The 28,000-nt window shown below is 32.6% G+C and overlaps 1 protein-coding gene across 1 annotated transcript; it reads right to left on the bottom strand.

Annotated features, from left to right (window-relative positions):
- Positions 1–485: 485 nt before the first annotated feature.
- retm (real-time) lies at positions 486–27,997 on the bottom strand. The gene is made up of 8 exons (XM_080157611.1): positions 27,863–27,997; positions 20,281–20,741; positions 19,865–20,028; positions 19,413–19,593; positions 17,623–17,863; positions 11,494–11,802; positions 3,128–3,258; positions 486–2,976 (listed from the first exon to the last, which is right to left on the bottom strand). Exons 1-8 carry the CDS (start codon positions 27,987–27,989, stop codon positions 2,386–2,388), a joined length of 2,205 nt encoding a protein of 734 aa, XP_080013737.1. The 5' UTR covers positions 27,990–27,997; the 3' UTR covers positions 486–2,385.
- Positions 27,998–28,000: the final 3 nt, after the last annotated feature.

Raw genomic sequence — 28,000 nt, forward strand, 5'->3', positions numbered from 1 at the left:
TAACGGCTAACGGTTGGCGGCTCAGCTGTTTTGCCATTTTTTGTATCTATATAGTGGAAATTAGTCACGAAACCAATCTTAACATAATACTCTTTACCCCTCCAAAACGCTATTAAACGGTTCTAGACGGTAGCTGTTGGTAGTAGAAGTTTTAAAAATGGTTATTGCTATCATTTAACATTAATTAAACCAAAAAAATGTTTTAAAAAGTTGATTCCTACGTAATTGATGATGGATTTACCCTGAAAAAAGGCAAACAACGGCTAAACGGCTGAGCCGCCAGCCGTTACTTTTCCAACTTTTTGTTCAATTTAGGGAAAATAGACCTACCAAGGATTACTCATGCAAAAGTTTAGATCGAAATTCGAATTCTAAGTGCCATTTGCTCACTGATTACGAGATGGTTGCATTTAAAAACCCCCCATTCTTTAAAATTAAAAACTAAAAAATGTTCTGATGATAGAGTGAAAGAATTTTTCTGTTAATAAAATGTAATTTTACTAGAAGCTAGGCAGGACATTTCATAGATTTACTTATCAAATTTTTTTATCCGAACAATAATGCTTGTAGCAGCGCCTCTGAGTGTATGCATGTAAAAAATGGGTTAGGTTAGGTTAAAATTGTAAAAAGCTGGTATAAATAGCTAAGGTTGATGAGGGGTCGAGGTTACTCTACAATACATACACTACACACACTCCTGAGGGATCACAGACACGTCAAATGAGCTTTGTTCAGTTATTTAGTTCAGAGTTTAAGAGGTTAAAAGGTTTTTAACATTAACTTAGTCCTAAGTAATAACTAAGCTTTTTACTTCAATCAAATTATTTATTATTTAGGGCACAAGGAGAGGACTGGTTACCGCAGGGTAAATTCGGTTCTATTCAATAAGTTCTAGGTCCCTATAAACCTAGAGAAAGGCATACAAGATCCAATAAGGACTTTAAAAGTAAATTTTTCATTTATCAGGCGGTAACTAAATTCCAACCCTATTTACCCTATCTAAAGATTCACATATTACTAAACATGGTTTATGTAAATTACAGTAATGTTCTCATCAAGATTAAAAAACATTCTTTTAATAAAGGTCTACCTAATGAATCACCTAGGGTGTTTTTAATTCTAGGTTAGAGTTTAAGAAAAAAATTAGCTGTTTGACATCAAACATCACAAAGCAGTGATATTTTAACTTTCTATATAGAACCTAAAGGATATCTAGAAGATGAAATATTCAAATATATTCTGCCCATATTTTACAGAATTAGGACAATTATCTACCAAAAAATAAAATAGTAATTCCTAGTTTTTCAATTACTTGAGAGACTAAGTTAAGATGGTAGAGGTTTATTACACAAATTCTTTGGACTTAAAATATAGACAAAATATTTTATGTTTACATTCTCATATAAAATCTTTACAAAATGACGGCAAGGATTCTGAATACAATTTTGTTCCTTATTAATATTTAAATGTAAAAAATTATTTGCGATTTGATGAAACACAAAATATTTTGTCTTATAAAAGACAATTGACAAAGATAGTCATATCTTGATTTTTTTAATTTTAAGAGATATCTATGATCTGTTCAATTATTACTGTATAATTTTCCACTAGTATAGATAGATATGATTTTATCCATAAACATGAGCTTTCTTAATTTCATATTGGTTCAAGTATCATAATCATAATCAGTTGTTTACATAGTTATTTCATACATATTGTAGGATATTCAGTTCTTTTAACTATCAAATATTACTTTAAGTTTTTTTCTTTTTTTTTAACCTTCGATAGTAAAATTTCACAGCTATTTTGTTACAATTTAGGACTTGCGCCAGAGCCGTCTTGAGTGTCGCCAGTTAGCGTAACACTGCTTTGTGGCGTCAATAGCGGAGGCGTCTTTGTTAACGAGGTCGTTGAACTTGAACTTGTCGTTGATGAGGCCGACAACAGCTCCAAGTTTTCGTCACTGCTGCTCTTGCTTCTGCTCCGTATGCGTAGCGGCGACGAGGGCAGATGAGACGGCGGCGATGAGGGCGGAGAGTGCGGAGAAAGAGTGGATGGCGAGAGTGTTGATGGCAGCGGTTCTAATTCAGCTATAGTAGTGAGATTAGTAACCAGGTGTCGCTAGGAGGAGGACGACATTGATGAGTTAGCGGCATTGTTGCCACCATTACTAATACTAACATTACTACCACAGCTACTGTTCAGATTTCCCGCCAAAATTGCTGACAACGAGGACGATGAGGAGGGTGATTGTTGAGCAGCTGCGCCGCCAACATTTTGTTGTCCGTTGTTGTGATTTATTTTCTCAACTAGACATGGCTTGTTGCCAACCTTTTCTGCTGTCAGGTCCCCGCGCAGGCTAAACTTGAGCTCGTTTAATCCATGTCAGGACTCAAGCACGTCTAGGTTGCGTGTGGTGGATTCAGAGATGAGGCTGGACACTCCAGAGCTCACTCCACTAGTTGACTGTTGTCCACTTATCTTGGAAATATTTGAGAAGCCGGACTGAGTGGACTGCAGGCTTGTCATGGAGCCGCGGTAATCCAGGCTGTTCAACACCTCGTAGTAGTACATCACCTTGGCTTTGTGCTGCGGGTGCGTGATCGTGTCCCACATGTCCTGAGTGCCCCCCTTGTCCGAGCCGGTCATTGTGGCCCGATCAAAGTGGCTCCACTGCAGAATGTAGCTTCCCGTTGTGTTTGTGACGTGACTGCCCTGGATGCTCTCCCCGTCGTGGCACACTATGGGCACCTCAACCCTATGATATTCCGAGCCCTCTTTCCATCCCCTACCGATGCTGGTATACTGCATGGGGTCGGCGCTGATTGTCGTGCTGTTTGTACCCGGGACGGTCAGCTTGTCGGGGACGACTTCTTTGGTCCTGAAAACGGTGAAAACAAGGTCGTGCTTCATGACGTCAAAGTCCCAGGTGATTACGGAGCCTTTGTCATTGTTCTGAATTAGAACCTCGTGCACCTGAAATAATGATTAAAATAAAATAATGCTTTAATGATTAATGTATCTTTTCTTTATATACTTTCTTTCCTTTTCTAGCCATTTTGACCACCTTTTCTGTTTAAATGTAACCCATCATACAGTTTTTACATAATCTTAAATTAAATTTTACCTGTCCCTTAGTGAGAGCTATGGACTGATAGCATGAGTTGTCCATGAGGTGTGGACCCGGTGACTGATCCTTCTCAAACTCCTGCGGGGTCATGTACAAGCTTTTAGGAACCAAACCACCCTCCGGAATTCCTAAAAATATTACAATGTTTAACAATAATAATGTTAACTGACAAAATTCTGAGAACGCAGAAATTGAGAGATTTACGTGCACTAAATAAAGTTACCTAGTTCATTAAATGAAATCTCTTGAAAGCTCTAATCATAAATATAAGTATTATTATATGTCTGTTGTGATAAGCTTCTAAGTTTATAGATATTATCATCCTTGTTTTGACAGGATTTAATGTTTATTTTCCTTATTTATTCAGAATCCTGATGTACCGTCTGGACTGGACCCTCCAGATCAAGACTTAGCATTGCCCCTGTAAATGCTAGTGGACCACAAATAACTCCAATCTACGGAATAAAAATATTCTAATTTTTTTTGGTGCAACGTAATTTTTATCGTTTTATAGTGGGTATAATTACCGAAAATATGTTTTAAAATGTCTGGTTTGATATTTAACACCACTTGGCAAAATATAATAACCATAATTAAAGCTCTACTAAGTATATAAATAATTCATGAAAATAAAGGTGGGTATTATTTAGTGACCAATTGGTTGTTTTAAATGAATCTAAAGGAAAACCAAGTGAACCAAGTAAACAAAATATTCTTACAAAACCACAAAACGTTCCGAATATTGTATTTATGGTGAAAAAATCACAAAACCTCTAGGGGCACTTGAAGATGGTTGGGAATGGTTGAGAAACTATGCAAAACCACACTGTAAAGGAGAACCATATCGGTTCAGTTGCTTTGAACCAGACACAGATCCTGTTACTTTTATATAAGGATGTTAAGACAGGCATATAAAAAAGATAATCAATGATATAAAAATCTGCAGTAGTGTAATAATATTTATCTATTCTTAATAGATTTCCAATGAACACGGTTTTATAAATGTCTAGAATCTCAATTACGTTGGGGAAACGATTTTTTGGGCCAATAAATTACAATCAAACAGACTTTTATTTATTTCTTAAAGCAATGTTAAGTAGGGTTGAAAGTTTTATTAAATATGTTTTCTTAAAAAGTTTATTTTCCAAAAAAATTCTATCATAATTTTATGAACAACAAACAAACTTTAATAAAAAACGTATTTTTTATGCATATGTTAGGCTACGTTTAGATGAAGGCTTTTTAGCGCACCGCAAGGGCTAATAACATGATTTTCTTCTTAAAAAAAAAAATATAATAGAACGGGGTTTCGTTGGTCTATTTATTGGTGTAGTGAAAGATCCATAGGATAAACTTGTTATTTTTTATATAATCTTTATTCTGTTAAAACAAAGACCTACGTTAAGAATTTAACTTGTATTTTAATGAAGAACTGGTACGTTGGAAGCCATATAAATAAAACGCATGTGAATTATGTTTCATAATATATCATGAAATAAAATGTATATTCTTTCAACTAAAGATTTTAAAAAACGTACAATAAACTAGGGGTAAGACAATGCACGATAAATTGATGTACATTCTACAATGTACATCCCCAATGATTTTGAACAAATTTACCCGTTCTGTGATTAAAAATTATTGGTCGAGAAGTTACGACACTGAAAATTTTAACTAACTAATCAAGATATAATAAAAGTGTTGAACCAATGAATGAGGAAAAGTGGTTATAAAACTTTGGGTACAAGTTTAATTTTAGGTACAATGTACCCTTCCTACCTGATATTCTTCCTTCTTTAGAGAAACAAAATATTAAATTTAAATTACTTAATCAAACAGGTAACTGTCTTGCAAAAAAACAAGTTAGCTTAAAAATGACATCAACTAAAACTTATTTCTTCTTTATGCACAAAATAAGGAAAAAGTAATGCATATTTCCCAGTTATCACCCCCACAAACCTAAACCTCAAAAGGGTTGGAACTTGGAATATGGTAGTGCTAATTGATTATAATATGAAGTTTTACTAACTTAAACAATTAAAGCTTTGTTTACTTTTATTTTAAGAATATTTCCAGCATGGCTTTGAAACAGATTGATATCTGATAGATTAGAGCCGGTTCTCAGCCATATTGAAAAATCATGTATATCAGCAAATTACAGACAATTTTCTAAGAATATAAAAAATTAATACAAGTTTTGTTAGCCCAGGTTTTCGGCCCCTCGGGGCTTATAACACTGGCTTTGGTCTCATAATTTTCCTTTTGATATATAAAAAATTATTCTTCTTTTATTCTAAGAATTACAGACATATAAACGAATAAAAAAAAGATCCAAAAATCTAAATATCTATCTATGAATGCTGAATCTATTGGATAATGCATAATGGAGAAATATCTATCAATTAAAGATGAATCTATTGGAAAATGCATAATGGAGAAATATCTAATTATTCATGTTGAATCTATTGGATAATGTATAATGGAGAAATATCTATCTATTAATATTGAATCTATTGGATAATGCATAATGGAGAAATATCTATCAATTAAAGACGAATCTATTGGAAAATGCATAATGGAGAAATATCTAATTATTCATGTTGAATCTATTGGATAATGTATAATGGAGAAATATCTATCTATTCATGTTGAATCTATTGTAAACCCAGAACCACTTCATTATGCAATCTACATTTTCCTGGACATTTTGTCTACGGTAGTCCATAAGTGTACAGCTTTACAGTACATTGTTTCTATTTGTTAAAGCAACACGTATGATAAAAGAAAAAGATTCTGTTTAAAGTAAAATGCTTATATTTCAATCAAAATCTATATTTTTGTATTTTTTACCGATCCACTTCATTATGCAAATTAAAAGAAAATCAATGGGAAAACGTTTGTTATGCCCTTTTCTCCACTTTTAAAAATTAATTCTGATAAAATAACAATTTTTAAAGGGATTTATGCATTGGTTATAATGAAAAACAGTTTAAGGTAGATTTTAATGATTTTTCTAAATAAGAAATAATTGAAAAAAAGAAATTCTATCCCTATCACTTTAGAGGACAGCTTCCGACCCCTAGTCTTATGGATGAAGCTAAATACATGATAAAAATAAACATTAGACTGAAAAGTATACAAAAATGTTTTTTGATGTGTTGAAAAAAATCCATTTTAAAATCTTGATTTTGAGGATGATGGCCTTTAAGATGCTCTTACTGGTGGTGATGGTGAGCCAAATGTTATCAAAGTGCATGCCCATGATGAAAACTTATATATTGAACTATGGTCTAATTTTTGTAGTCATAGCAGCCTCCAGCCAAGCAATATTAAAAAAGAAAAAAATTGCAATTTTAATTACTAAAATTCATAAAGTAAATAATGTAGTTTTTAGATAATGGTTATATTTCATGTCGAGAGGCTCCACTGTAGGCTGCTATGACTACAAAAAATGGTACATAGGTTAATAGACAAGTTGTTGTAATGGTCATGTACTTAGATAACATTAAGCTCACCTTCACCACCAGTAAGAGCATCTTAAAGGCCATCATCCTCAAAATCAAGATTTTAAAATGGATTTTTTTAACACACCAAAAAACATTTTTGTATACTTTTCAGGGTAATTTTTATCTTTAACATGTATTTAGCTTCATCCATAAGACTGGGGGTCAGCAGCTGTCCTCTAAAGTGATAGTGATAGAATTTCTTTTTTTCGATTATTTCTTATTTAGAAAAATCATTAAAATCTACCTTAAACTGTTTTTCATTATAATTAATGCATAAATCCCTTAAAAAAATGTTATTTTATCAGAATCATTTTTTTAAAGTGGAGAAAAGTGCAAAACAAACGTTTTCCCATTGATTTTCTTTTGATTTGCATAATAAGGAGGATCGGTAAAAAATACAAAAATATAGATTTTGATTGAAATATAAGCATTTTACTTTAAACAGAATCTTTTTCTTTTATCATACGTGTTGCTTTAACAAATAGAAACAATGTACTGTAAAGCTGTACACTTATGGACTACCGTAGACAAAATATCCAGGAAAATGTAGATTGCATAATGAAGTGGTTCTGGGTTTATAATGCATAATGGAGAAATATCTTTCTAGGTATTCATGTTGAATCTATTGGATAATGTATAATGGAGAAATATCTATCTATTCATGTTGAATCTATTGGATAATGTATAATGGAGAAATATCTACCTATCTATTTATGTTGAATCTATTGTATAATGCATAATGGAGAAGCATAACTTACAAAGTTTTCACCATTAACACACTTTTTTCCTTTCTTAACTTTTTAACGACTTTGGATATAGCAATTATCAGCTAGGTTTTCTTTCATACATATTTAAGTTATTGTTTTAACATTCTGGATAAAAATGAAATAGATTAGGTATTCATTATAACAAAAATTTGTGGAAATTAAAATTCAAAGGTGCACGATTAAATTAAATGTGATTTTGACAAGGAGGGAAAGGAGACTCTGGACTGGTAATTACACTGGTACCCAATGTTTTACAAGTACGTTATCTTTATTCTTTTAAAAACTTTGGGTACTTTTATTGGATTTTGACTAGTTAGTTACACACTAGTAGTATCCATGATTTGAAGATATTTTAACTGAAATACATAATAGCTCTATAATATTATTAAACCTGCATGTAGGGATCTAAAGGAATAAGACAATTGCCGATAAATTGATGTACATCCCCAATAATGATACACAAAATTACATTTCCTATATATAACAATTAGGGGTTGAAACGTTTGACCATTAAACTAAATGAACCAACGAATCAAAATTCATAAAAAGTCCCCAAGGTTTTTAAGCCAACAAGACTTTTGGGACTAGTGTAATAAACAGCCCAATGTCCCTTCCCTCCCTGACCTGCATGGCAATATATCCTCGAATTATTACTTTTTTTCTCCCAACTGTAATCCAGACACAAATAATGATGATAAACAGGTGAATGTGTATTTATGTATATAATATTAGCATCATTAATAATGTAAACACATTTCTACAAATATATCTCTATATCATAAACATATTATTTGACCCACTTAACCAAGGACGTCCAAGCTTTTTAAAGGGGGTGGGGGGACTTCCGTTTGCCCCCCCCCCCCCGGACGTCATTAACTATTATAAAATTCACTTCTTAATTGAAAGAGAATCACGTGCTAACAACTGTAGTAAGTAAAATTTGTAAACCGAAAAATAAAAAAAAATATTTTCTCTAAAGGGGGGAGGCGGATGTGCCACTTTTTGAAACCAAAACTAAAAGTCAAAGGAACTCAACTAAAAAAAGAGTTACAGGTCTGAGATTTTGCATGGCAGTTGCTTTATAGGGTTACAATATGGAACAGTGAAGAAACGGCGGCGCATCCGCCGAAAACCGCCGTTTCCCGCCGAATTTTTTTTTTGCAATTTCTCGGCGGTTTTCGGCGGATGCGCCGCCGTTTCTTCACTGTTCCATATTGTAACCCTATAAAGCAACTGCCATGCAAAATCTCAGACCTGTAACTCTTTTTTTAGTTGAGTTCCTTTGTTGACTTTTAGTTTTGGTTTCAAAAAGGGGCACATCCGCCTCCCCCCTTTTTTCATAAATCTTCAGAAAATTTAGGTAATTAAAAGTTTATGTTTGATTACATTATAAGAAAAAACAATTGAAAATACTTGCTTGCAATTTTATGTTAGTTTTTGTAGACACCCAGACTAATATTTCAGCATAATACCATGGCCCACTGCCCTTTTAATATAAATTGTAAGGACATTGCACCTAGGATTATTCAGATTCAACCATAAAAAAAAACTTTAACTTGCAACATGCGTCTTTTTAAATTATTTCAAAACAAAATTTTAAATAACTCAAATCCTAATGATCTTTATAAAATATGTATGTGTGATTGTTTGTTTAGCTATAGGTGTTTAGGCCGAATTAGTAATGGAGTAGGACAATACACATTTGTATAGCTAATAGGGCTAATCAAAAGTAAGAAATCTACATAAATGTTTAAATTTGTTTTTAGCAGTCAATACACAACTCTTATTGAGAGCTCAATTCTTTAATCGTAATTGAGTGATTGACTGTTACATTATTCTGTGATCCATTCAAATTACATTCACAGTATGTATATCTCATGTTACTAATATGCAACATTATTTTAAACTCTTTTTTTTCCCACTGAAGATTTTAAAAAATCTACAGCACCACATATCTCGACGTGGTCTTATTACTTTCCACACCCATTTTTCTATTTCTCTCTTATCGTTTTCCCCTTTATTAGCTTACATTCAATAGTGGCGAAGCACAAAAAAATCATGGTTGGACAAACAGATAAAGTAAATTATACAACAGATGTTCAGAAAGTGAAAAACATACGCGATCATGTAAAAAAAAACTTTATTATGAAAATGATCTTTAACTTTTTAAGTATGACCGACACACAGTCCAAGTATTAAATGTAGTGAATGTTTGGTACATGGAATCTCCACCCAAAATTTAAGCCGTCGATTTTAAAAAGCAGTCAAGAAAATCGCACTTCATTCATCGCGTTACGTAAGGACTGCCTGACAGACAAAGTGAAATAAATAGAAGCTTCACTACTAAAAAACTATTCCTTTTTTTGTTTATGAATGTGTCCCTTGAGAACTGTGCAGGTTTATCCCCGGGGCGGAGTGGGCCACCCGTCTCCCAAGAGATTAAACCATACTTTCCAAGGTCATTATGAAGATGGAAAAAAGAGAAATATCCATCAACAAGGGTGATAACATTCATGAGTAGAGATTCTCAGAAAGAAATATAAAAGTAACAACAGCCTATAGTGAACATAACAAACAGACAGGCGGGTATCCTCCCCCAAACTAGTTGTAAACCTCCCAGAGCCTATGAGAAGCACAATTATAAAGGAGAACAATAATGGTTCAGCAGTTAGCTTGATACTTCGATACAGACAAATAGAAATCTTGCATATCCTTTCATATAAGGATATCTGTTCATTTATCAAAAGAACTATCAAAGCCTTGGCCTAGAGAATACAAAATACCCTGTTGAATTTTTTCATCAATTAAGGTTAAGACTAATGAAACACTTAAATTAAAGATATCCATAAGATAGATTTTCATATAAAAATTCAAAATATTATTATCAAAACAAAAAATAGTTTTGAATTTAGTCATCCTAATATAAATTTAATTTCTTAGTATACATATTAGTCAAACTTTAAAAATTTAAAAGATACAAAGTGCATAAAAAATATGATTAACTTTGAAAATAAGATTATCTAATTTCATTTTGTTGCATATTTTAAAATTTCTGAACTTGATGCATCTAATAAAGAATTCTTGTAATGTATTTATTACAGTTAGTTTTAATTTCTATAGTTTTTATTAATTTAAAGAATTCAACAGTTTAAAATATAAATAGAATAAAAGTTTGAAAACTTCCAATTTTCCTGATAAGCTTTATGATAGATAAGACATTTTTATCGAGGAAAAGTTTGAAATTTGAATCAATATTATCTTGTATTCGCCTACAAAAAAGTTTGCTCCAATATTGCTGTCTACAGTAATTTTGGTTTAGAGTAAACAAAATAGTCTGTTATACTTTGAATTAAACTACGCTTTAAACAAATATTAGCACCATAAAAAAAAAGATTATCTTAAATTATATTTGAAAATGGGGAGGAACAACACCATGGCGGTTTCCCTTAAAGTGGATAGTTAAACACAGAACCACATTCCCCACATTATGAATAAATGAAAATAACAGGGTAGTCTTGTAACAGTAGTCTTCGTGTTAGTTTGTGTTATATATGGTTTATGGTAGCCCCGTAGGGTTAGGGCACCGCTGGCATAAGCACCAAATTGCTAGGACCCCTGCAAGGGTTTGGTACAGAAAAAAATAACAACAACCCCTCTGTTTCCCATTTAATTCAAGAATAAGTTCGGTGAGGGAGTGTTAGTGCTCGATAGGTACTGGAGGATAACAATATGCAACGGAATTTTATCTTTCATAGTCCTATCCCCGTCTGCCTGATTAGCACCAGACTAAAATAGAAAACTATGTACTGGAAAAATTTCTGGTATTTTGATATATTTTGTAGGTTGAGTAACAGGATGAAAGAAAAGAATTGTTTAGATTGTTATAAAACAAGGATGTAACAAGCTATTATTTAAGTATTTGATTGTGTAACTTTTTAATTTATCAATTTGCTTGATATGATTGGGGACATACATTATATTTGCTTCTTAAGTAGTTCAATTGGAATGACCAACACGAAAAATAAATTTAAATTTTGTTAGCCAAGGCATTCGGCTCCTAGTTTTAATATGTTAGAAAAGTCAAGTTTACCTGTATTAGCAGGACCGCCCAACCAGTCAGGGATACAATCCTCCGGAATATAATCTCTCAACCCGCCGGGGCTCATGGCAAAATTCTCGCCGCGGTGGCCGCCTTCGGTGCCGGCGTAGAACAAAAACTTGCCGCGGCTGGTCTCATCAATGAGCGGGCAGACCAGCGTCCACAGAATAGGGAAGACACGGGGCGCCCTGATGATGAGGACCCTGCCCAGTGTTTCAGGATAGTTGGCCTCACATATTTCTATGATGTGCAGCAGAGCTTTCACTCCGGGCCTCCATAAGTGCCGCATGTTCAACCCATCTAAAAAGAAATTATACCTATTATTCTAAACAAAAAAAAATGGGAGAAATCTTTAGGGTACGTAGCAGAAAATAAAATTGCTTAGAGCTCCCAAAAGATTTCTATAGAGCAATAAAATATTATTTAGTAGTTTTGAAGATCTTAAGTTACACACAGTCAAACATCCAACTACTTTAGTATTATGTTTGGCCTATTCCTCTTTACTTGTAGATTACGTGTTTGTGCTAAATTGGAAAAGTTAGCTGACAAGACAAGACTCTCAAACAAGATTAGTTTTTATTATTTCATAATATACACTTGGAATAATATTCTATAATTTACGTATGTGTGTATGTTTTTGTTGTTGTTTTAATCCACATAATTGCACATTTTATAGGAAGATCAGACAGAAAGATCAACAAACACACAAGAAATAGACCTATCTAGATCCACTAACCAACCCCACTTAACCTAATATAAAAGTAACAGGATGTATTGTCTATCCGTGTGTCTGTAAGTGTAAGGTCTCGCAAACCCCTGACCTGGTAACCGCTAACAGACGGTCATCAGTCCCTCCCAACCCCCCCCCCCCCCCAAAAAAAAAGAAGTTTGTTTTAAATCCTATTATAAAAGCAGTAAGGGTCTTATGTCTGTAGCTTAAGATTTCTATAACTACTGAACCGCTTGAGTTCTTCATTTTAAGGAAGATTCCCATAGGGCCCAGGATGGTTCTAGGCTACTTTTCTGCCCCCCTCTTACCCCTTTGAAAACAAAATCCCTAAATGCTAGGGGAGCAGCCTGTCTAAATAAAGAATGATTAGGTAGAACATAAAAGTTTTAATATTCGTCTAATTTTCTCCTCCACTCTTCGTGTTTTAATTAATCCTTAATCCTCGCTGTACGTCATTGCCCATCTCACAATTAATCTTTTCTTTATCTTTACGACCAGTTTAATTAATATTATTTCTTCGTCTGCTATAGATAAGGAGATTTATATAATTAAAATGAAGAAAACAAGTGCTGCATACAATAATATTTGATAAGATAATTGAAAAAAACTTCCAAAGGTAGCGTAGCTCCAAAAACGGATAAAGAGTAGATGATCAGTGGTCATGAAACAAAATATGATGAAATATTTTGACTTTACGAGAAGGAAAACTAAGGAATAATTGAAGAAAAGAATGGCTTTGTGTATTGCAGTGTAGGCCTAACTTTGATTTTCTGATTGTTGATTTAATTTAAGCCATGCATCCACGACACAATGTTATCCCTTCAATTTCGCAAAAATACCATAAACTGTTACTGCTAAAACGTGTTGTCAAAATATTATCTTAAGACAAAACGAACATTTCATTTTATTATAATTATCAAACATCTTAATATCAGGGAATCAAATAGATTCAAATTATCAGAATCAGAACAGTGACATGCACTTTTACTATGATATTTGGTTATTGCAAAATATTTTGGTGTATTAGTATTTTGTTATTTTGATTATTTTTTTCGAATTTCATACTAACGATATAAAATAATTGAGTGCTTGATAAATTAATAAAAATTTGCGATCATGAAATTGGCCAATTTGCTGCAATGATGTTTGACCACTACACAATACTAAAGTACAATCAAGCAGGTTACCATAAACTAAAATCTAATTTACATCAATTATTCTAGTTTTGTTGAAAATTCAAACTTATTAAGCTTCAACAATATATTTTAATTAGGTGCAATACTCTACCTACCAGGGAAAGAGCAGACATTTGGCTGTTTATTACACTAGTACCCAAAGTTTTGTAATAACCTTTTCTTATTCGTTGGCTTAACAACTTCGAGGACTTGCATCGAATTTTTATTTATTGGTTCATTAAGTTGAGCGTTCAATGGTTTTATCCAATAATTGTAATCTACAGAAGGGGTAATTTTGTGTATCATCATTGGGAATCTACATCAATTTATCGGCCATTGACTTATCCCTTCAGATCCCTGCTAATTATTAATTATATTATAGTAGTTTAGAAACCAAGAAAATATTAAATTCTGTAGTTTTGTTTCACGACCAATAAAAATCATGAATTTCCTGAAATTTTTTTTTATTCAACTTAATGTTGTCATTGAATTCTTTGTTATTTTAGCTTGGTTCAATTTCCAAGAATATTTTGATTTTAAACTTTTTTACAGAAATTTTACAAAATTCATTCAAAACCATGCCATGTAAATGTGTGAAAGGTATTTGACCATAAAGAGGCTAAGTTGAGACTTCCAGACTAAGGTCATAAAATTATAAGATTATTCTATTGGAGAAACTGGATGTTTAAACGTGAATATCTAGAGTCAAAATAAATAAATAATCATATGTTAAATGTTTAAGGCATGGTAAAATGCAATAAACAAAAGAGGACTAAAATTTGAGATTTGAACCAGCCTAGAATAGATAGGAACCTCGGACAGAGTGACGCAAGTTCGGCTTTAAAAAATATGATCCAATCTAGTTGCAAAAAAATCAATCATAGTTTTTGGAAATATAGGGCAGGGAAAAAGGAAAAGTATCAGGTGTAAATTATATTTCATTTAAATTAAGCTTTTTATTCTTATATTTGGAATTTATATCTTTCCTAAAATTGTAAGTAGAAAATTAGCCAATATACAAGTTAAACTGCTTATTTTTACAAAAACGGCTTTTATGATTTTTGTTTGTTTTTAAAGTACATATTTGTGTTAGAACTGGTCAATTTTTTGGCTATTATTTTCAGGATAAATCTTAATTGCTTGATCAGTTAACTAAATAAAATTGGAAACCTCTTGTCCTACAATCAATAAATGATTATTCATTTTGTCTATCCCCGATCCCTGAAAAAGAAAGAAGGCAACTAGTGCACTGTTCCAAGCTTACAAACTCTCTGGAGCTTTAACTCCAGAGGTGGATTCTTAAAAAATTAGAATCGCTGAATCGGTTATGGTTGCCAGATCAACAAAACTGTTTTTGTTAAAAATCATATAAAAAATCTACAAAAAATCAAATATGTTTTAAAAATTTTTGTCATCTGGCTACTATAGCCGATTTAGCGATGCTTCATTTTTTAAAAACCCACCTCAGTTTCTTTCCATCATGCAACAATGGAAAATAAAACTGTTTATAGTAATCTTTTTTTGCCATTCAACAATTTCTTACAATTTCCACAAATGGAAAAATACGTAACCTTGCCCATTGCAGGTTGAATTGAATAGTTTTTAAATTAATTCTTTAAAAATAGTAAAAAAAATATTTATATCGAATCACAATACAGACAACTTTCCGCGGATAGTAAAATAAAAAATATAAGATAAGATACATGATTTCTCAATATGGGTCAGCATCGGATTTTAAACGGTTTCGAAGCCATACTGGAAAGTCATTTCAATCATTGCATTGTATTGAATACCAATAACACACTGTTTGTAAAGATATTAAAATTATTTTGATAATCGAATGACACCTATAATCGAGATAGAAATTAATCCTTTGCTTGTAAACTAATACCTATATTTTAATGTAAAATATATTCTTCAAAAAGTAAAACTTATGTAGAATTTGTTTTCATACTGGAATTAAAACTTTTTCTTTTTAAAACTGTTGGTTCTTTTCAATTCTGGTGTCATAATCAAATTAATAATTTTTTGTAACATAAAAAAAGAGTAAAAGAAAAGAATAAGTTTTCAACAAGAAAGATTATTTTCTATAAAATCCGCATAGTTGATGGTTTAAGGCTAGTATTTTTATATTGGAAATGAAAAATAAACCACAACCCGTCTTCTGAATTTTATAAGCAATTTTTCTAATATATTTCAATAGTCCTAGATAGGCCTAAGTATATTATCAAATGCCAACATGGCAATACATACGTAAAATAAAAAATTTCACGTGATTTAATTTTTAAAAATTTATTTTTGCTTGACACTTGTAATCAAATATTGCTTCAAATGTGCGTCATCACTGGGATAGAGGTCGTTAGCGATCCGCTATAAGGTTTTTAAGTAGTAAGGTTTTGACTGTAGCTAAAGATTTATATAACAACTGAACCGTTTGAGTTCTCCATTTTTGGAAACATCTTTTAGGTCCCTTGATGGTTTAAGACTATTCAATTCTTAAATCTATGTTTGGTATTAAGCCATTTTCCTTACTTTACTTACTCCATCGAGTAAAAAACTGGTTTTAATCTTGTGATTGTACATTTTCATATTCGTAGAAAACTGCATATAATACAATGCTATACATAACTTTTCTGTATGGCTGAGAACCAGTTCTAATCCATCGGATAAAAATATTAAAGAACCCAATATCCTTGTACATTTAATTAATAAAGTATGCATTTTAATATTTATCTTTTTTTAACCAGGTCTATTTCAACCTCTATCCCCGCGTAGACATAAGATACCTACTCTTCTAATTTGTTAGAAAGGAGAGATTTGTAAATTTACAAATATTTTTTACATCTCGCCTCATATATCAATACATTGTTCAAGCACAGCAGAAAGATATTTTTTTAAAAATACACTTTATCCCTTTTTTAACACCTCAATAATTACGCTTTTGATATTTTTACAATAACTTACAAAACCTCTAACAACCACTTAATATTTTTAGTACCTAGCTTAAACTAAGATATTAAACTATGTACTTTGACTCTGGGAAGGGGAGGGGGGGGGGGGTTAATAAGGAAATAAAACCACCCAAAGTTTATGGCAAAGGTATGTTCTATACAATTTTGTGGGGTAGTTTAACTCCCCTCCTCCTATCCCTACTAAGAGATATTGCTTAAAGAAAGCAACAAAACTTTATATATTTTCCATAAACTTTGCCTAGAAAGCCAAGTTAAAATTAACCTTCAGTCAGAACTAAATGTCATGTCACAAGTAGAGACGATAATGAGAAAGATAACCTAATTTATATATATACATACATACAACTTAGAGAAACATAAAGTAATTTTAACTTACTGACACCACTCTACAAAACTTGGTAACGCGTTACAAACAAACAAAAAAGGAAAATTTGTGGAAAAAATATGCAGGGAAAAGTGATGGAAAAGTAAAAAAGCAAAATATAATAAAAAACAAAAGTTAGGCTGAATTTAAAATAGTTTGAAATCTTGTTTTAATAGGTAACTTCTTAACAATTTCAGAAAAAATATATGACACACAAAAAAGGACGTCCAAGCTATTTTTAAGGGGGGTAAAATGAGGGGTTTCAAAGTTTGATAGGAAATGTAAACAAAACCCTTTATCCCCCTCCCCTTGGACGTCTATGCACACGAAGACTTATTCGTTCCCTTGCCCGTGAAAAGTATAAAAACGTGATCTGATTATTAAAGTTAAGGTCAACAGGAAATATAATTTTCAATGAACAAAAACATGTTTTTCTGCCCCTTTTCATAATAAATATGTTAGTAATATCATCGACAAAATAAATAAATACTTTTCTTTTTATTCTATCAATCTTTTATAAAGGAACCGAATATAAAAAAAATACGGTAATTAATTGTGTAAAGCGTCAAAAACTGATGAAAAATTAATTTAATTTTTTTCTGCTGAAATAAAGAGGGGGCGAGAAGAAGTGCTATCTCCAATTAACATTTTTGATTATACGATTTATTCTTCTCTAAATTTATGCCTAACCAGCGGCTGCTCCTCTAGCATTTATAGGAGAGTTGATAATAAAATATTCTAAATCATCCCATGAATCTAATTTTTTTAATATCGAGTCCGTAAGATAAACGATTAATTTAAGTGACATCTAATCTTACAAGAAATTATGGCACATTTAAAGAAATGAAAGACCGAAAATTTGTTAATAATAAAGCTAACCTAAATCGAGAATCATACTCCATGTGGTGATAGGTTTATTCAACCTATGTGAAGACTCCTCACTGAGCCTGAGTCCCTCCTCACAGATATGCAACACCAGCTTGGTCAGACCCTCCTCCCCGATACTCCGGATGATGCCCTTGACGTCCATCTGCCCGAGGCGTAGGTGGTAAACAGGACGACCCTCTCTGTCCTCGTGGAACCAACCCCCGGGGAAATAGTCCCGTACAACTGAAGGAATCTAAAAACATATTATGTTAAAGTCAGGGAGTCGATCGGTCATTTAAAAAAGTTATTTACCGCTATTTCTTGCCATACTCAATAAGGCCAGGGTGATGTAATAATAGAGTAGCTGCCACGAGAATTGCGGGTCAGCTTAAAATGTAGGATTCAATACATACAGCTGTGCGTGTAGCTTACCAATTAAACGATTGGCCAGAGGATTCTCCTAACTTCAGAGAATCATGGCTACTACAACAACAACTTGCCAAAAACCTTTTCTAAAAATTATACATATGTAAACGATATTTTTTTTTTTAATTTTGCTGCGCAATACATGTTTAAAGAAGAGTATTACTAAGGAATTAATGAATATTTGTTTCCATTATTTAACCATATTTACAAAAAATAATAATTTAAAATAAAAATTATTGATTTATTACCTACCACATATTTGAAAATGCATTACTTTGACAAATGAAAACCATAAATTATAGTTTTCAAAAGAAAAGATGTACTAGGTAGGTAGGTCTTAACTTTGAATTATTCAAATCTTCTAGTTAATTCCAGCAAAACACAGAAAATTAAATTTTTTGTTTGTGTGTCATCACTTCCACAATGAAACTGTGTTTCATAATCGCAAAAATGCAACAGTATATAAGTTAGAGGGGTTGGTTAAAGATGATAGAAAAGAAAAACGGAAGGAAAAGTTGGTGCTATTGTAATTTGTCGTAATGGATGTTTTAGTTCGTTCATACAGTAGAAGGGGAGGGAATTGGGTAAAGGGGGTGGATTGGAGGGATCGTAATTTTAGCCCGACAAAAGTTTCACTTTATTAGAGTACAAGATTTTTGTGTAAGATCTAAGTTATAATAAATCCATTTTTGTGGTTCTAGTGTGCGGTAGTTATAGAACACCTTATTTCTTACCATACTTTGATATAAAATATGATTAACGATAGAACAACATTTTCAGCAGTGGTGCACATAACCCCCCCCCCCCCCCCAACACACAAAGACCTTATTTAAGAGAAATACAACTAAGAAACTATCACAATTACATATTTATTTTAAAAAGGAATTAATAAAGTGAAGGGAGGGGAGGTATGATGATCCATATACATAAAAGTAATTTTGTTTGATTTTCATTACATGTTGAAGCTTTCAAAGTATTAAAAATTGAGACTTGATTTGAAATTAAATGCAAAATCCATCAATAATTCAAGTTATCCGACTCATTAGACCAGAAATTAAATATCAAATTTTGATTTGAACGTATTTGATGATTTATATGAAGGTTGTTTATTAAATAATTTCTAATTGTGTACATCTTATTAAGAAAGAAAAGTAAATGAATCTTCCAATCAAAATCAAAGGCTACATGGATCTTATATGTTGGCTTACACACCTTGGGTACTTAAATCAAATCTTAATTGGTTTAAACCTGCAGTGTCCAAACTTTTCAGCAAAAAATTAAATCCTCAGAAGATATAATTTTGTTTATCACAATTTGATATGCATATTATTATTGTCTAAAACCTTGAAATCCAAGATAATTTTTGCAACTCTCACCTGATATTCTGAAAGAATCTTATCAACGCCATGTTTTTTCCTCCAGACCAAGGATGCTGTCAGCATCTCTCTGGCCTTTTCCACGTTGAACTCCCTGGCCCTCAGGAACCTCAGCATGACCGGGTCCGAGGGGGCCTTGCCCTTCTGCAGCTCAGACATGCATTTTTTCAGCTGTACAAGCCTAAAAATAAACCATATTTATGTTGATTTGACATTTGTAACGTGTATTTCGCTAAGATTTAAAATTTTTTTTAATATATATAATTTTTTTCCAGTTTGGCATCGTATTACAGAAATTTCACAGAATATTAAATTAAAAATCATAACATAAATACCAGGTATGTAATCCCGGGCCTTCGGTTTTGATCTTAAGTTTTCACTTTAATATCCGCGGAAAGCTGTCTATAATACGATGATATATATGACTATTAAAAATAGTTGAAGCTTTATACCTAGATTCTTGCATTGGTTCCAGTTTACCCAGGAACATCTGGATGTATCCCTGCTCCAGCTTAGAGGCTGGATCCTGTTTCTTATCCTCCATCATTTCCAGACCTTGTTTTGTGCTTGACTTACGACGCAGCTTCTCTGCGCTTGTATCGGCAATCTCGACAATCTAAATAAAAAAAACACATTTATAATACCTATTATTTTAATTTTAATTGTGAGAGCTTAAAATAGCTTCAGTTAAAGTACCTTAACATAAAGTATAAATAGCATGTTATTGTAAATCAAAGAAAAAACGTCTTTAGGCTGCTTAATTAAAAAGAAGCTGACGCGCGCTAATATACATATATTTACAAAATGTAATGTCCGTAAGCTCTAAATTCAACCTGTCCGTGTTTGATATTGAAAAAAGTGTCATTACCTTAATTTCTTTTTCAATGATATCAACCGAATTTTCAGGTTCAATCCAAGGGGGCACGTGGGTAATCCCTTGATTACGCAACAGTTCAACAAAATGCTCCATGATATCTGCGCTCTTTTCAATACTTTTAGAGTACTCTTTGATGGCAATCTTTTCCGCCGTGCCTTCGAAGCCAAAAAAGTTCTTAATATCCAAATTGGCAGTCTGCTCGAAGCAGGTCCAGTCAGGATTCTCCGGGTGCACACTGTACACACAATACTCTGTTATCTCAACCCTGTTCTCGAAGCTCTCATTCCAGGCCTCGATGCGGAGTGTGCGGCCACGCAGGTCCTTGGTGTTGCGCTGACGGAACAACAGGTACTCGACTCCCATGATCTTTTTGAGCAGGTAGGGGACGTCAACGTTGAGCTTGGCGCGTCTGTCCACCATGTGCACGGCCCCGCCTCCGGAGATTTCTTCCTCTGAAATTAGAGAAGTTAGTAACCAAATATTGTCAAAAATAGTATCCTACCTATTCCGCCAGTAAAATGGTATCATTATTGAGATAAAGTGTATTATTTTCTTTATGTTAATGTTAGATTTTAGGATAAAACATTTCTACCTAGGTAATACCTAATAAAAACGAACTTCTATTTTTAAAAAATAATATGACAATTATTAATCCTATTATAAGATTTCAATCAATACTTAATTGTTCTCCATATAAAAGAAACTGCACATAGGTCTCTGTATGATTTGAGGCTATTTTTCTAGCCTTTTTTACCCCTTCGAATACAGAGCCCCTGGATACTAGGGGCACAGCCGCTAGTGCAAAAAATAACATCATAACTTTTACACCATGAAACAAAACAGAAAGCAAATATTTTCCATATTTTGTCAAAACTATTTGTCTTTTCACAAAATAATGCAACAAATGTTTACAAGAAAAACTTCTTTAAATCTTTTGTAATGGTAAATTTTTTTAAAAGTTAAAAGTTGCAAAGCAGGAATGTGCATCTATTATAGTTCTACTCGTTTCTTCAATTACTTTTACACACAAAAAGAATTCTAACATCCAATAAAAATACTTACTCGTTGAATTACTTTTTTCTCTACTACTTTTAGGTTAGTTTTTGAATACCTAAGTATTTTTGAGATAATTTAATTATATGTCACAGGCTAAGTTATAGGTAGTACACTAGTGAATATATGGCAATAAAAAAGCATTTAAAATCCCCCACCCCACACCCTCTAAGACATAAACTTTACGCATGGCAACCTTTTTGTTGTTGACGACAATAATAAAAAAAACCTAGTAAAGTAAAGAGAAATTAATTTACGATAAAATCAGCAAAAAAAGTGCAATATAATAAATATTATTTAACAACAGCGCATATTTTAAGCATTTCACTTAATTAAACAGTTTGTACTTTCCCCCTAGTTGCTTGAAAGTACAATAAAAATAACAAGGGGGGGGGCACATCTGACACTTTTGCGTAAACAGGGATTATAGGCTTTGTCTTAGGAGTTATAGGATAGGTTTTTTGGGGAAAAAGTTTAGTTTTTGGGTGTATTTTCCTTATATTTAAAAAAAAATTTGATAGGTCTCCAGGTTCAGGTGCTGCAGGCTGGAAGGTCACTTCTGGACAGGTATAAATGAAAAAAAAATTTTGTTTGAAGAGTTAGAGATCAACTTATTAAACCAAATATGCATCTTTTGGGATGTTATGAGCATATATGAAGAAAAAATAAAAATCAGCCTCCAGGTTCAGGTCCTGCAGGCCTCCAGGTGAATTCTGGACAGGTAAAAACTGAAAATTTTAAATTTTATAGTTAGAACAAAACTTATTTTACAAAAGTTGCTACTTTAAGGATGGTATGAACTAATTTGAAGAAAAATTTGAAATCGGGCTCTAGGTACAGGTACTGCAGGCCTCCAGGTAAATTCTGGACAGGTAAAAACTGAAATTTTTACTTTTGAAGTTAGAACAAAACTTATTTAACAAAAGTTGCTACTTTATGGATGGTATTAACATAATTGAAGAAAAATTTGAAATCGGGCTCCAGGATCAGGTACTGCAGGCTTCCAGGTAAATTCTGGACAGGTAAAAATTGAAAAATTTTAATTTTATAGTTAGAACAAAACTTATTTTACAAAAGTTGCTACTTTATGTATGGTATGAACTAATTTGAAGAAAAATTTGAAATCGGGCTCCAGGTTCAGGTACTGCAGGCCTCCAGGTAAATTCTGGACAGGTAAAAACTGAAATTTTTTTTTTTTGAAGTTAGAACAAAACTTATTTAACAAAAGTTGCTACTTTATAGATAGTATTAACTCATTTGAAGATAAATTTGAAATCGGGCTCCAGGTTCAGGTACTGCATGCCTCCAGGTGGATCCTGGACAGGTAAAAACTAAAAATTTTTACTTTTATTGTTGGAACAAAACTTATTTAGCAAAAGTTGCTACTTTATGGATAGTATTAACTCATTTGAAGATAAATTTGAAATCGGGCTCCAGGTTCAGGTACTGCATGCCTCCAGGTGGATCCTGGACAGGTAAAAACTAAAAATTTTTACTTTTTAAGTTAGAGCATAACTTATTTAACAAAAGTTGCTACTTTTTGGATAGTATTGACCAATTTGATTTGATTGATGAGAAGTTTGTGCAGAAACATGTGGTTTTATTGGCAATTCAATCTGACAATGAATAGATGATGTCTAACTTGTATCTTAGTTCTAATTGCCTATTTTAACAAAATTTGTTTGGTTTGTTTGTTACTTTTAAGTTAATTTTGTCAGGAAGTTTTCATATCCCTTTTTTTATACTTGATTGTTGAAGAAAGCCTGCAGGAAATATGCCGCTCTAATTGCTGAAAGACTGCCACAATAAGGCTTAATACCCCAAATTTGAGGAGTGGGGACAAAACACCTAATTTAAAAATACCTAATTTAAAAATGCCTAATTTAAAAATGCCTAATTTTATAAATGTCTAATGTGACAAAACACCTAATTTATAAATACCTAATTTAAAAATGTCTAATTTAAAAATGTCTAATTTTAAAATGCCTAATGTGACAAAACACCTAATTCTAAATATGCCTAATTTTATAAATACCTAACTATAAATACCTAAGTTTAAAAATACCTAATTTTAAAATACCTAATTTAAAAAAACCTAATTTTAAGCATATCTTAAAACTGTTGTCAAATGATTAGTTTGTGGCACCTCCAGGTATAAGGTATAACCAACAAGCGAAATAAATATGAAATAATATTTGGGGGCAATGGAGAGGTCGTCAATTTTACGATGTGTTGCCCCCAACAACAGCTGAAAAACACATATAGGTTTCGTGATTTTTTTTTTCCGAATTAATTTCATTGTTGGTATAAGCTGTGGCACCTCACGTGAGAAATAAATTTATTAGTAAAATCAAAGGTTGAAGGACAAAGAAAACAAATGAATTTTTATTTTTTATATATTGGTTTCTTCCCTAACCTAAGTAGCCGTAGCGTCGCTTTACAAACTCGTCAAGGGGATGGTCAGTCAGGGGTAATAGAGGGAAAGATAAGAGTAGATTGATTTTTTTTGGGGGTGGTAGTTGACCATCCCCCATTTTAATTATATTTTTATAAAGAACGATTGCAGAAATATAAAAAAAATGGGAGTGGGGGAGGATTTTTTCAAAGGGCGATTTCTCATTGGAAGGTGTTGGTAACCTCCCCAAAAGCGTTATAAACATTCCCATGACCTATGAGAAGATTCATTGTAAAGATGAATCATATTGGTTCATCAATTATCGAGCTCCTTCAGCAAGAATCATTAGGGTCAAGCGGGGCATTAACCGGTAAGGGGCATTACCGGTAATTTTTTACCCACCTTCAGAAAATGACATTTTTCTCCATGTTCTAATCGACTGACAGAAAAAAACATAAAAGCAATTTTGTTCCTTATTAAATTGCCTACAAAAAAGTATAAAATGAAATTTTTGTGAGATAAATTTTAAGGGTACTTTTGGGGTCTCAAAGTCGGACGAAAAAATTTTTTTTTCAAAATTTTTTTCACCTATGTGTATAAAGATCGACCTACACAAAAATTGGTAAGACCTAGAACTGATCCGTAAAAACCTTTTGAACTAAGAATTGCCCGCTCTTTCCAAATCCGTTGAGAGCTTAAATGTAGAGTTAATATTTTTTTCAAAAATGACCAAAGTTCGCGCGGGGTATTTTTCGGTAACGTCGAAAAAAAAATTCAAATTCGATTTTTAATATCAATTTTCAGGTTTTCTTTGGTAAAATCTAAAATTCAATATGGGCTTTTTAAGAATTATGCCAAAATGTGAATATAACAGATTTTTTTATATAAAAAAATTCAAATTTTATTTTGAATGAAAATTTTTGTGAAAAAAAAATCGAAATTTCTCGTCCTTTAAAAAAAATGATTTTTGACATAGAAGGAATAGTCCGATCTTTATGAAAATTTTTGTGGATAATCCCTATAACCTATACTAATTATGATTATTTATGTTTGACTGGCCGTTTGGCCGTTTTCCATCGATTTTTTTTAGGTTGAAAAGACGTTACCCACAATGCCCCACCATGGGGCATTTATCGGTAATTTCTTTGAGTCCAATTATGACAAACTTCTAAAAGTCCTAGGATAACGTCCTATTAGGACCTGATAGTCCTTTCCGTAAGCTTTCTAATGGTCTTGGTCCCATTTAAAAATATTAATATTTACCCCATTTTTTTTTCAAAAAACCGAAAAAATTACCGGTAATGCCCCGCCTCACCCTAGCCAATTTTATTAATGTTATCAAAATTTTAGGTATTTAGTGAAAAAATTATATATTACAGAATTAGGCATTTCTAAATTAGGCGTTTATATAGTTTAGAATTAGGTATTTTTAAATTAGGCATTTTTAAAATTAGAAATTTTTAAAATTAGGTATTTTTAGTTAGGCGTTTATAAATTAGGCATTTATAAATTAGGTGTTTTTAAATTAGGTGTTTTTAATGTAGGTGTTTTTAACATTAGGTATTTTTAAACTTAGGTGTTTTTAGTTAGGCATTTTTAAATTAGGTGTTTTGTCCCCACTCCAAATTTGAAGCCTGCAGCTTCAATAACTTTTTTGTATCAAATTGAGGGTATTGTGTTGGATTTTGGTTGGATTTTTACCGCAGTTAGAGCAGTGTATTTCCTGCAGGCTTCCTTTAGTGACTGACCTGTTGACAGTACGTTTTTTTTATATATATTCTAGTCAATGCTTAATATTTTTTTTAGCAGATATAATTCAAAATGTAACAAAATGGTTGGATTTAACTTGAACCTTAAGACCGATTTCAAATTTTTCTTTTTATTAGTTAAATAGATATAGTTCTAACTCTTTAGTTAAATATTTTAATTTTTACATGTCCAGAATTCCCCTGGAGACCTGCAGTACCTGATCCTGGAGCCCAATTTCAAATTTATCTTCAAATTGGTCAATACTATCCAAAAAGTAGCAACTTTTGTTAAATAAGTTATGCTCTAACTTTAAAAGTGAAAATTTTTAGTTTTTACCTATCCAGGATCCACCTGGAGGCCTGCAGTACCTTGTTGTTGTTGTTGTAGCCATGATTCTCTGAAGTTAGGACTCAGATGCACACGGAGACTGGAAGTGAGAATCCTTTGGCCAATCTTACATTGGTAAGCTTCGCGCACAGCTGATTGCATTCTATGCTACATTACAAGCTGACCCGCAATTCTCGTGGAAGCTACTCAATTATTACATCACCCTGGCCTAGAGTTTTGGCAGGTGTTCCATATCAAGCCACCCTAATTAATGGCACTCTCATACGAGGAGTATGGATGAGGGAAAGCATGGTTAGAGCTGCTTGATTTGTAGAATCCTAACTTCCTACAAATCTCCCCCCTTACAACCCTAGGGCATCTTAGGGAAGGTTGCGTGATCATAATCTGACAAATTGCGACAGCATTTGTCAACCAAGTGCAAAGTCTATGTGGGGACTTGAACTTGGTTTCTCCCAACCACAGCGTAGTGCGCTAACCACTACACTATGGGACACCCACTGCAGTACCTGAAGCTGGAGCCCGATTTCAGATTTTTCTTTTAATGAGTTAATACTATCCATAAAGCAACTTTTGCTAAAGAAGTTATGCTCTAACTTAAAAAGTAAAAATTTTTAGTTTTTACCTGTCCAGGATCCACCTGGAGGCCTGCAGTACCTGAACCTGGAGCCCGATTTCAAATTTATCTTCAAATGAGTTAATACTATCCATAAAGTAGCAACTTTTGCTAAATAAGTTTTGTTCCAACTATAAAAGTAAAAATTTTTAGTTTTTACCTGTCCAGGATCCACCTGAAGGCCTGCAGTACCTGATCCTGGAGCCCGATTTCAAATTTTTCTTCAAATATGTTAATACCATCCATAAAGAAGCAACTTTTGTTCAATAAGTTTTGTTCTAACTTCGTAGTAAAAAATTTCAGTTTTTACCTGTCCAGAATTTACCTGGAGGCCTGCAGTACCTGAACCTGGAGCCCGATTTCAAATTTTTCTTCAAATTGATTAATACCATCCAGAAAGAAGCAACTTTTGTTCAATAAGTTTTGTTCTAACTTCAATAGTAAAAAATTTCAGTTTTTACCTGTCCAGAATTTACCTGGAGGCCTGCAGTACCTGTACCTGAAGCCCGATTTCAAATTTTTCTTCAAATTGGTTAATACTATCCAAAAAGTAGCAACTTTTGTTAAATAAGTTATGCTCTAACTTTAAAAGTGAAAATGTTTAGTTTTTACCTGTCCAGGATCCACCTGGAGGCCTGCAGTACCTGTACCAGGAGCCCGATTTCAAATTTTTCTTCAAATTAGTTCATACCATCCATAAAGTAGCAACTTTTGTAAAATAAGTTTTGTTCTAACTATAAAATTAAAAATTTTCAGTTTTTACCTGTCCAGAATTCACCTGGAGGCCTGCAGGACCTGAACCTGGAGGCTGATTTTTATTATTTCTTCATATATGCTCATAACATCCCAAAAGATGCATATTTGGTTTAATAAGTTGATCTCTAACTCTTCAAACAAAATTTTTTTTTCATTTATACCTGTCCAGAAGTGACCTTCCAGCCTGCAGCACCTGAACCTGGAGACCTATCAAAATTTTTTTTAAATATAAGGAAAATACACCCAAAAACTAAACTTTTTCCCCAAATAACCTATCCTATAACTCCTAAGACAAAGCCTATAATCCCTGTTTACGCAAAAGTGTCAGATGTGCCCCCCCCCCTTTATTTTGCTTCATATTAAATTTGAGCTATTTTTACTTGTATTAAAATTAAATATACAAGTTTAATATCGATGGTATTTAAAAACCAATTAAAAAGTTTAGATATATCTAAATTACAATATTATTAATTTAAAAATATTAACATATACATTCTTTAGGTACTACTTAATTTTTCTTTTTAAAGTCATCAAATGCTGTATTAAAGTCAAGCTGCTCAAAACATACATTTTCAAAGTGCCCTTATGATACTGGTTAATAAAAAGACCCTAACTAAAGCATACCATTGTCTGAAATTAACAAAAAATATTAAACATACCTATAATCTCAGTTTCTTTGATGATTGGAATCATATCACACGTGGGGAACCTCATCTCGTACGCCCGCATCAGCAGTTCAAAGGGGTACTTGTACACCCTCACGGGGGACTGGTACTTTTGAACCATTTTTATACTGT

The sequence above is a fragment of the Acartia tonsa genome, chromosome 4 (genome assembly GCF_053477335.1).
Source record: "Acartia tonsa isolate MP-2025a chromosome 4, ASM5347733v1, whole genome shotgun sequence".
NCBI classification, from domain to species: domain Eukaryota; kingdom Metazoa; phylum Arthropoda; class Copepoda; order Calanoida; family Acartiidae; genus Acartia; species Acartia tonsa.

Excerpts from the sequence above, each read along its gene's own strand:
- retm (XM_080157611.1), bottom strand. The coding sequence starts at position 27,989 with ATGGTTCAAAAGTACCAGTCCCCCGTGAGGGTGTACAAGTACCCCTTT. Across the intron at positions 20,029-20,280 it reads TCATTGAAAAAGAAATTAAG|ATTGTCGAGATTGCCGATAC; the intron begins GTAATGACACTT and ends TTTTTTATTTAG. Across the intron at positions 19,594-19,864 it reads GAACCAATGCAAGAATCTAG|GCTTGTACAGCTGAAAAAAT; the intron begins GTATAAAGCTTC and ends GTTTATTTTTAG.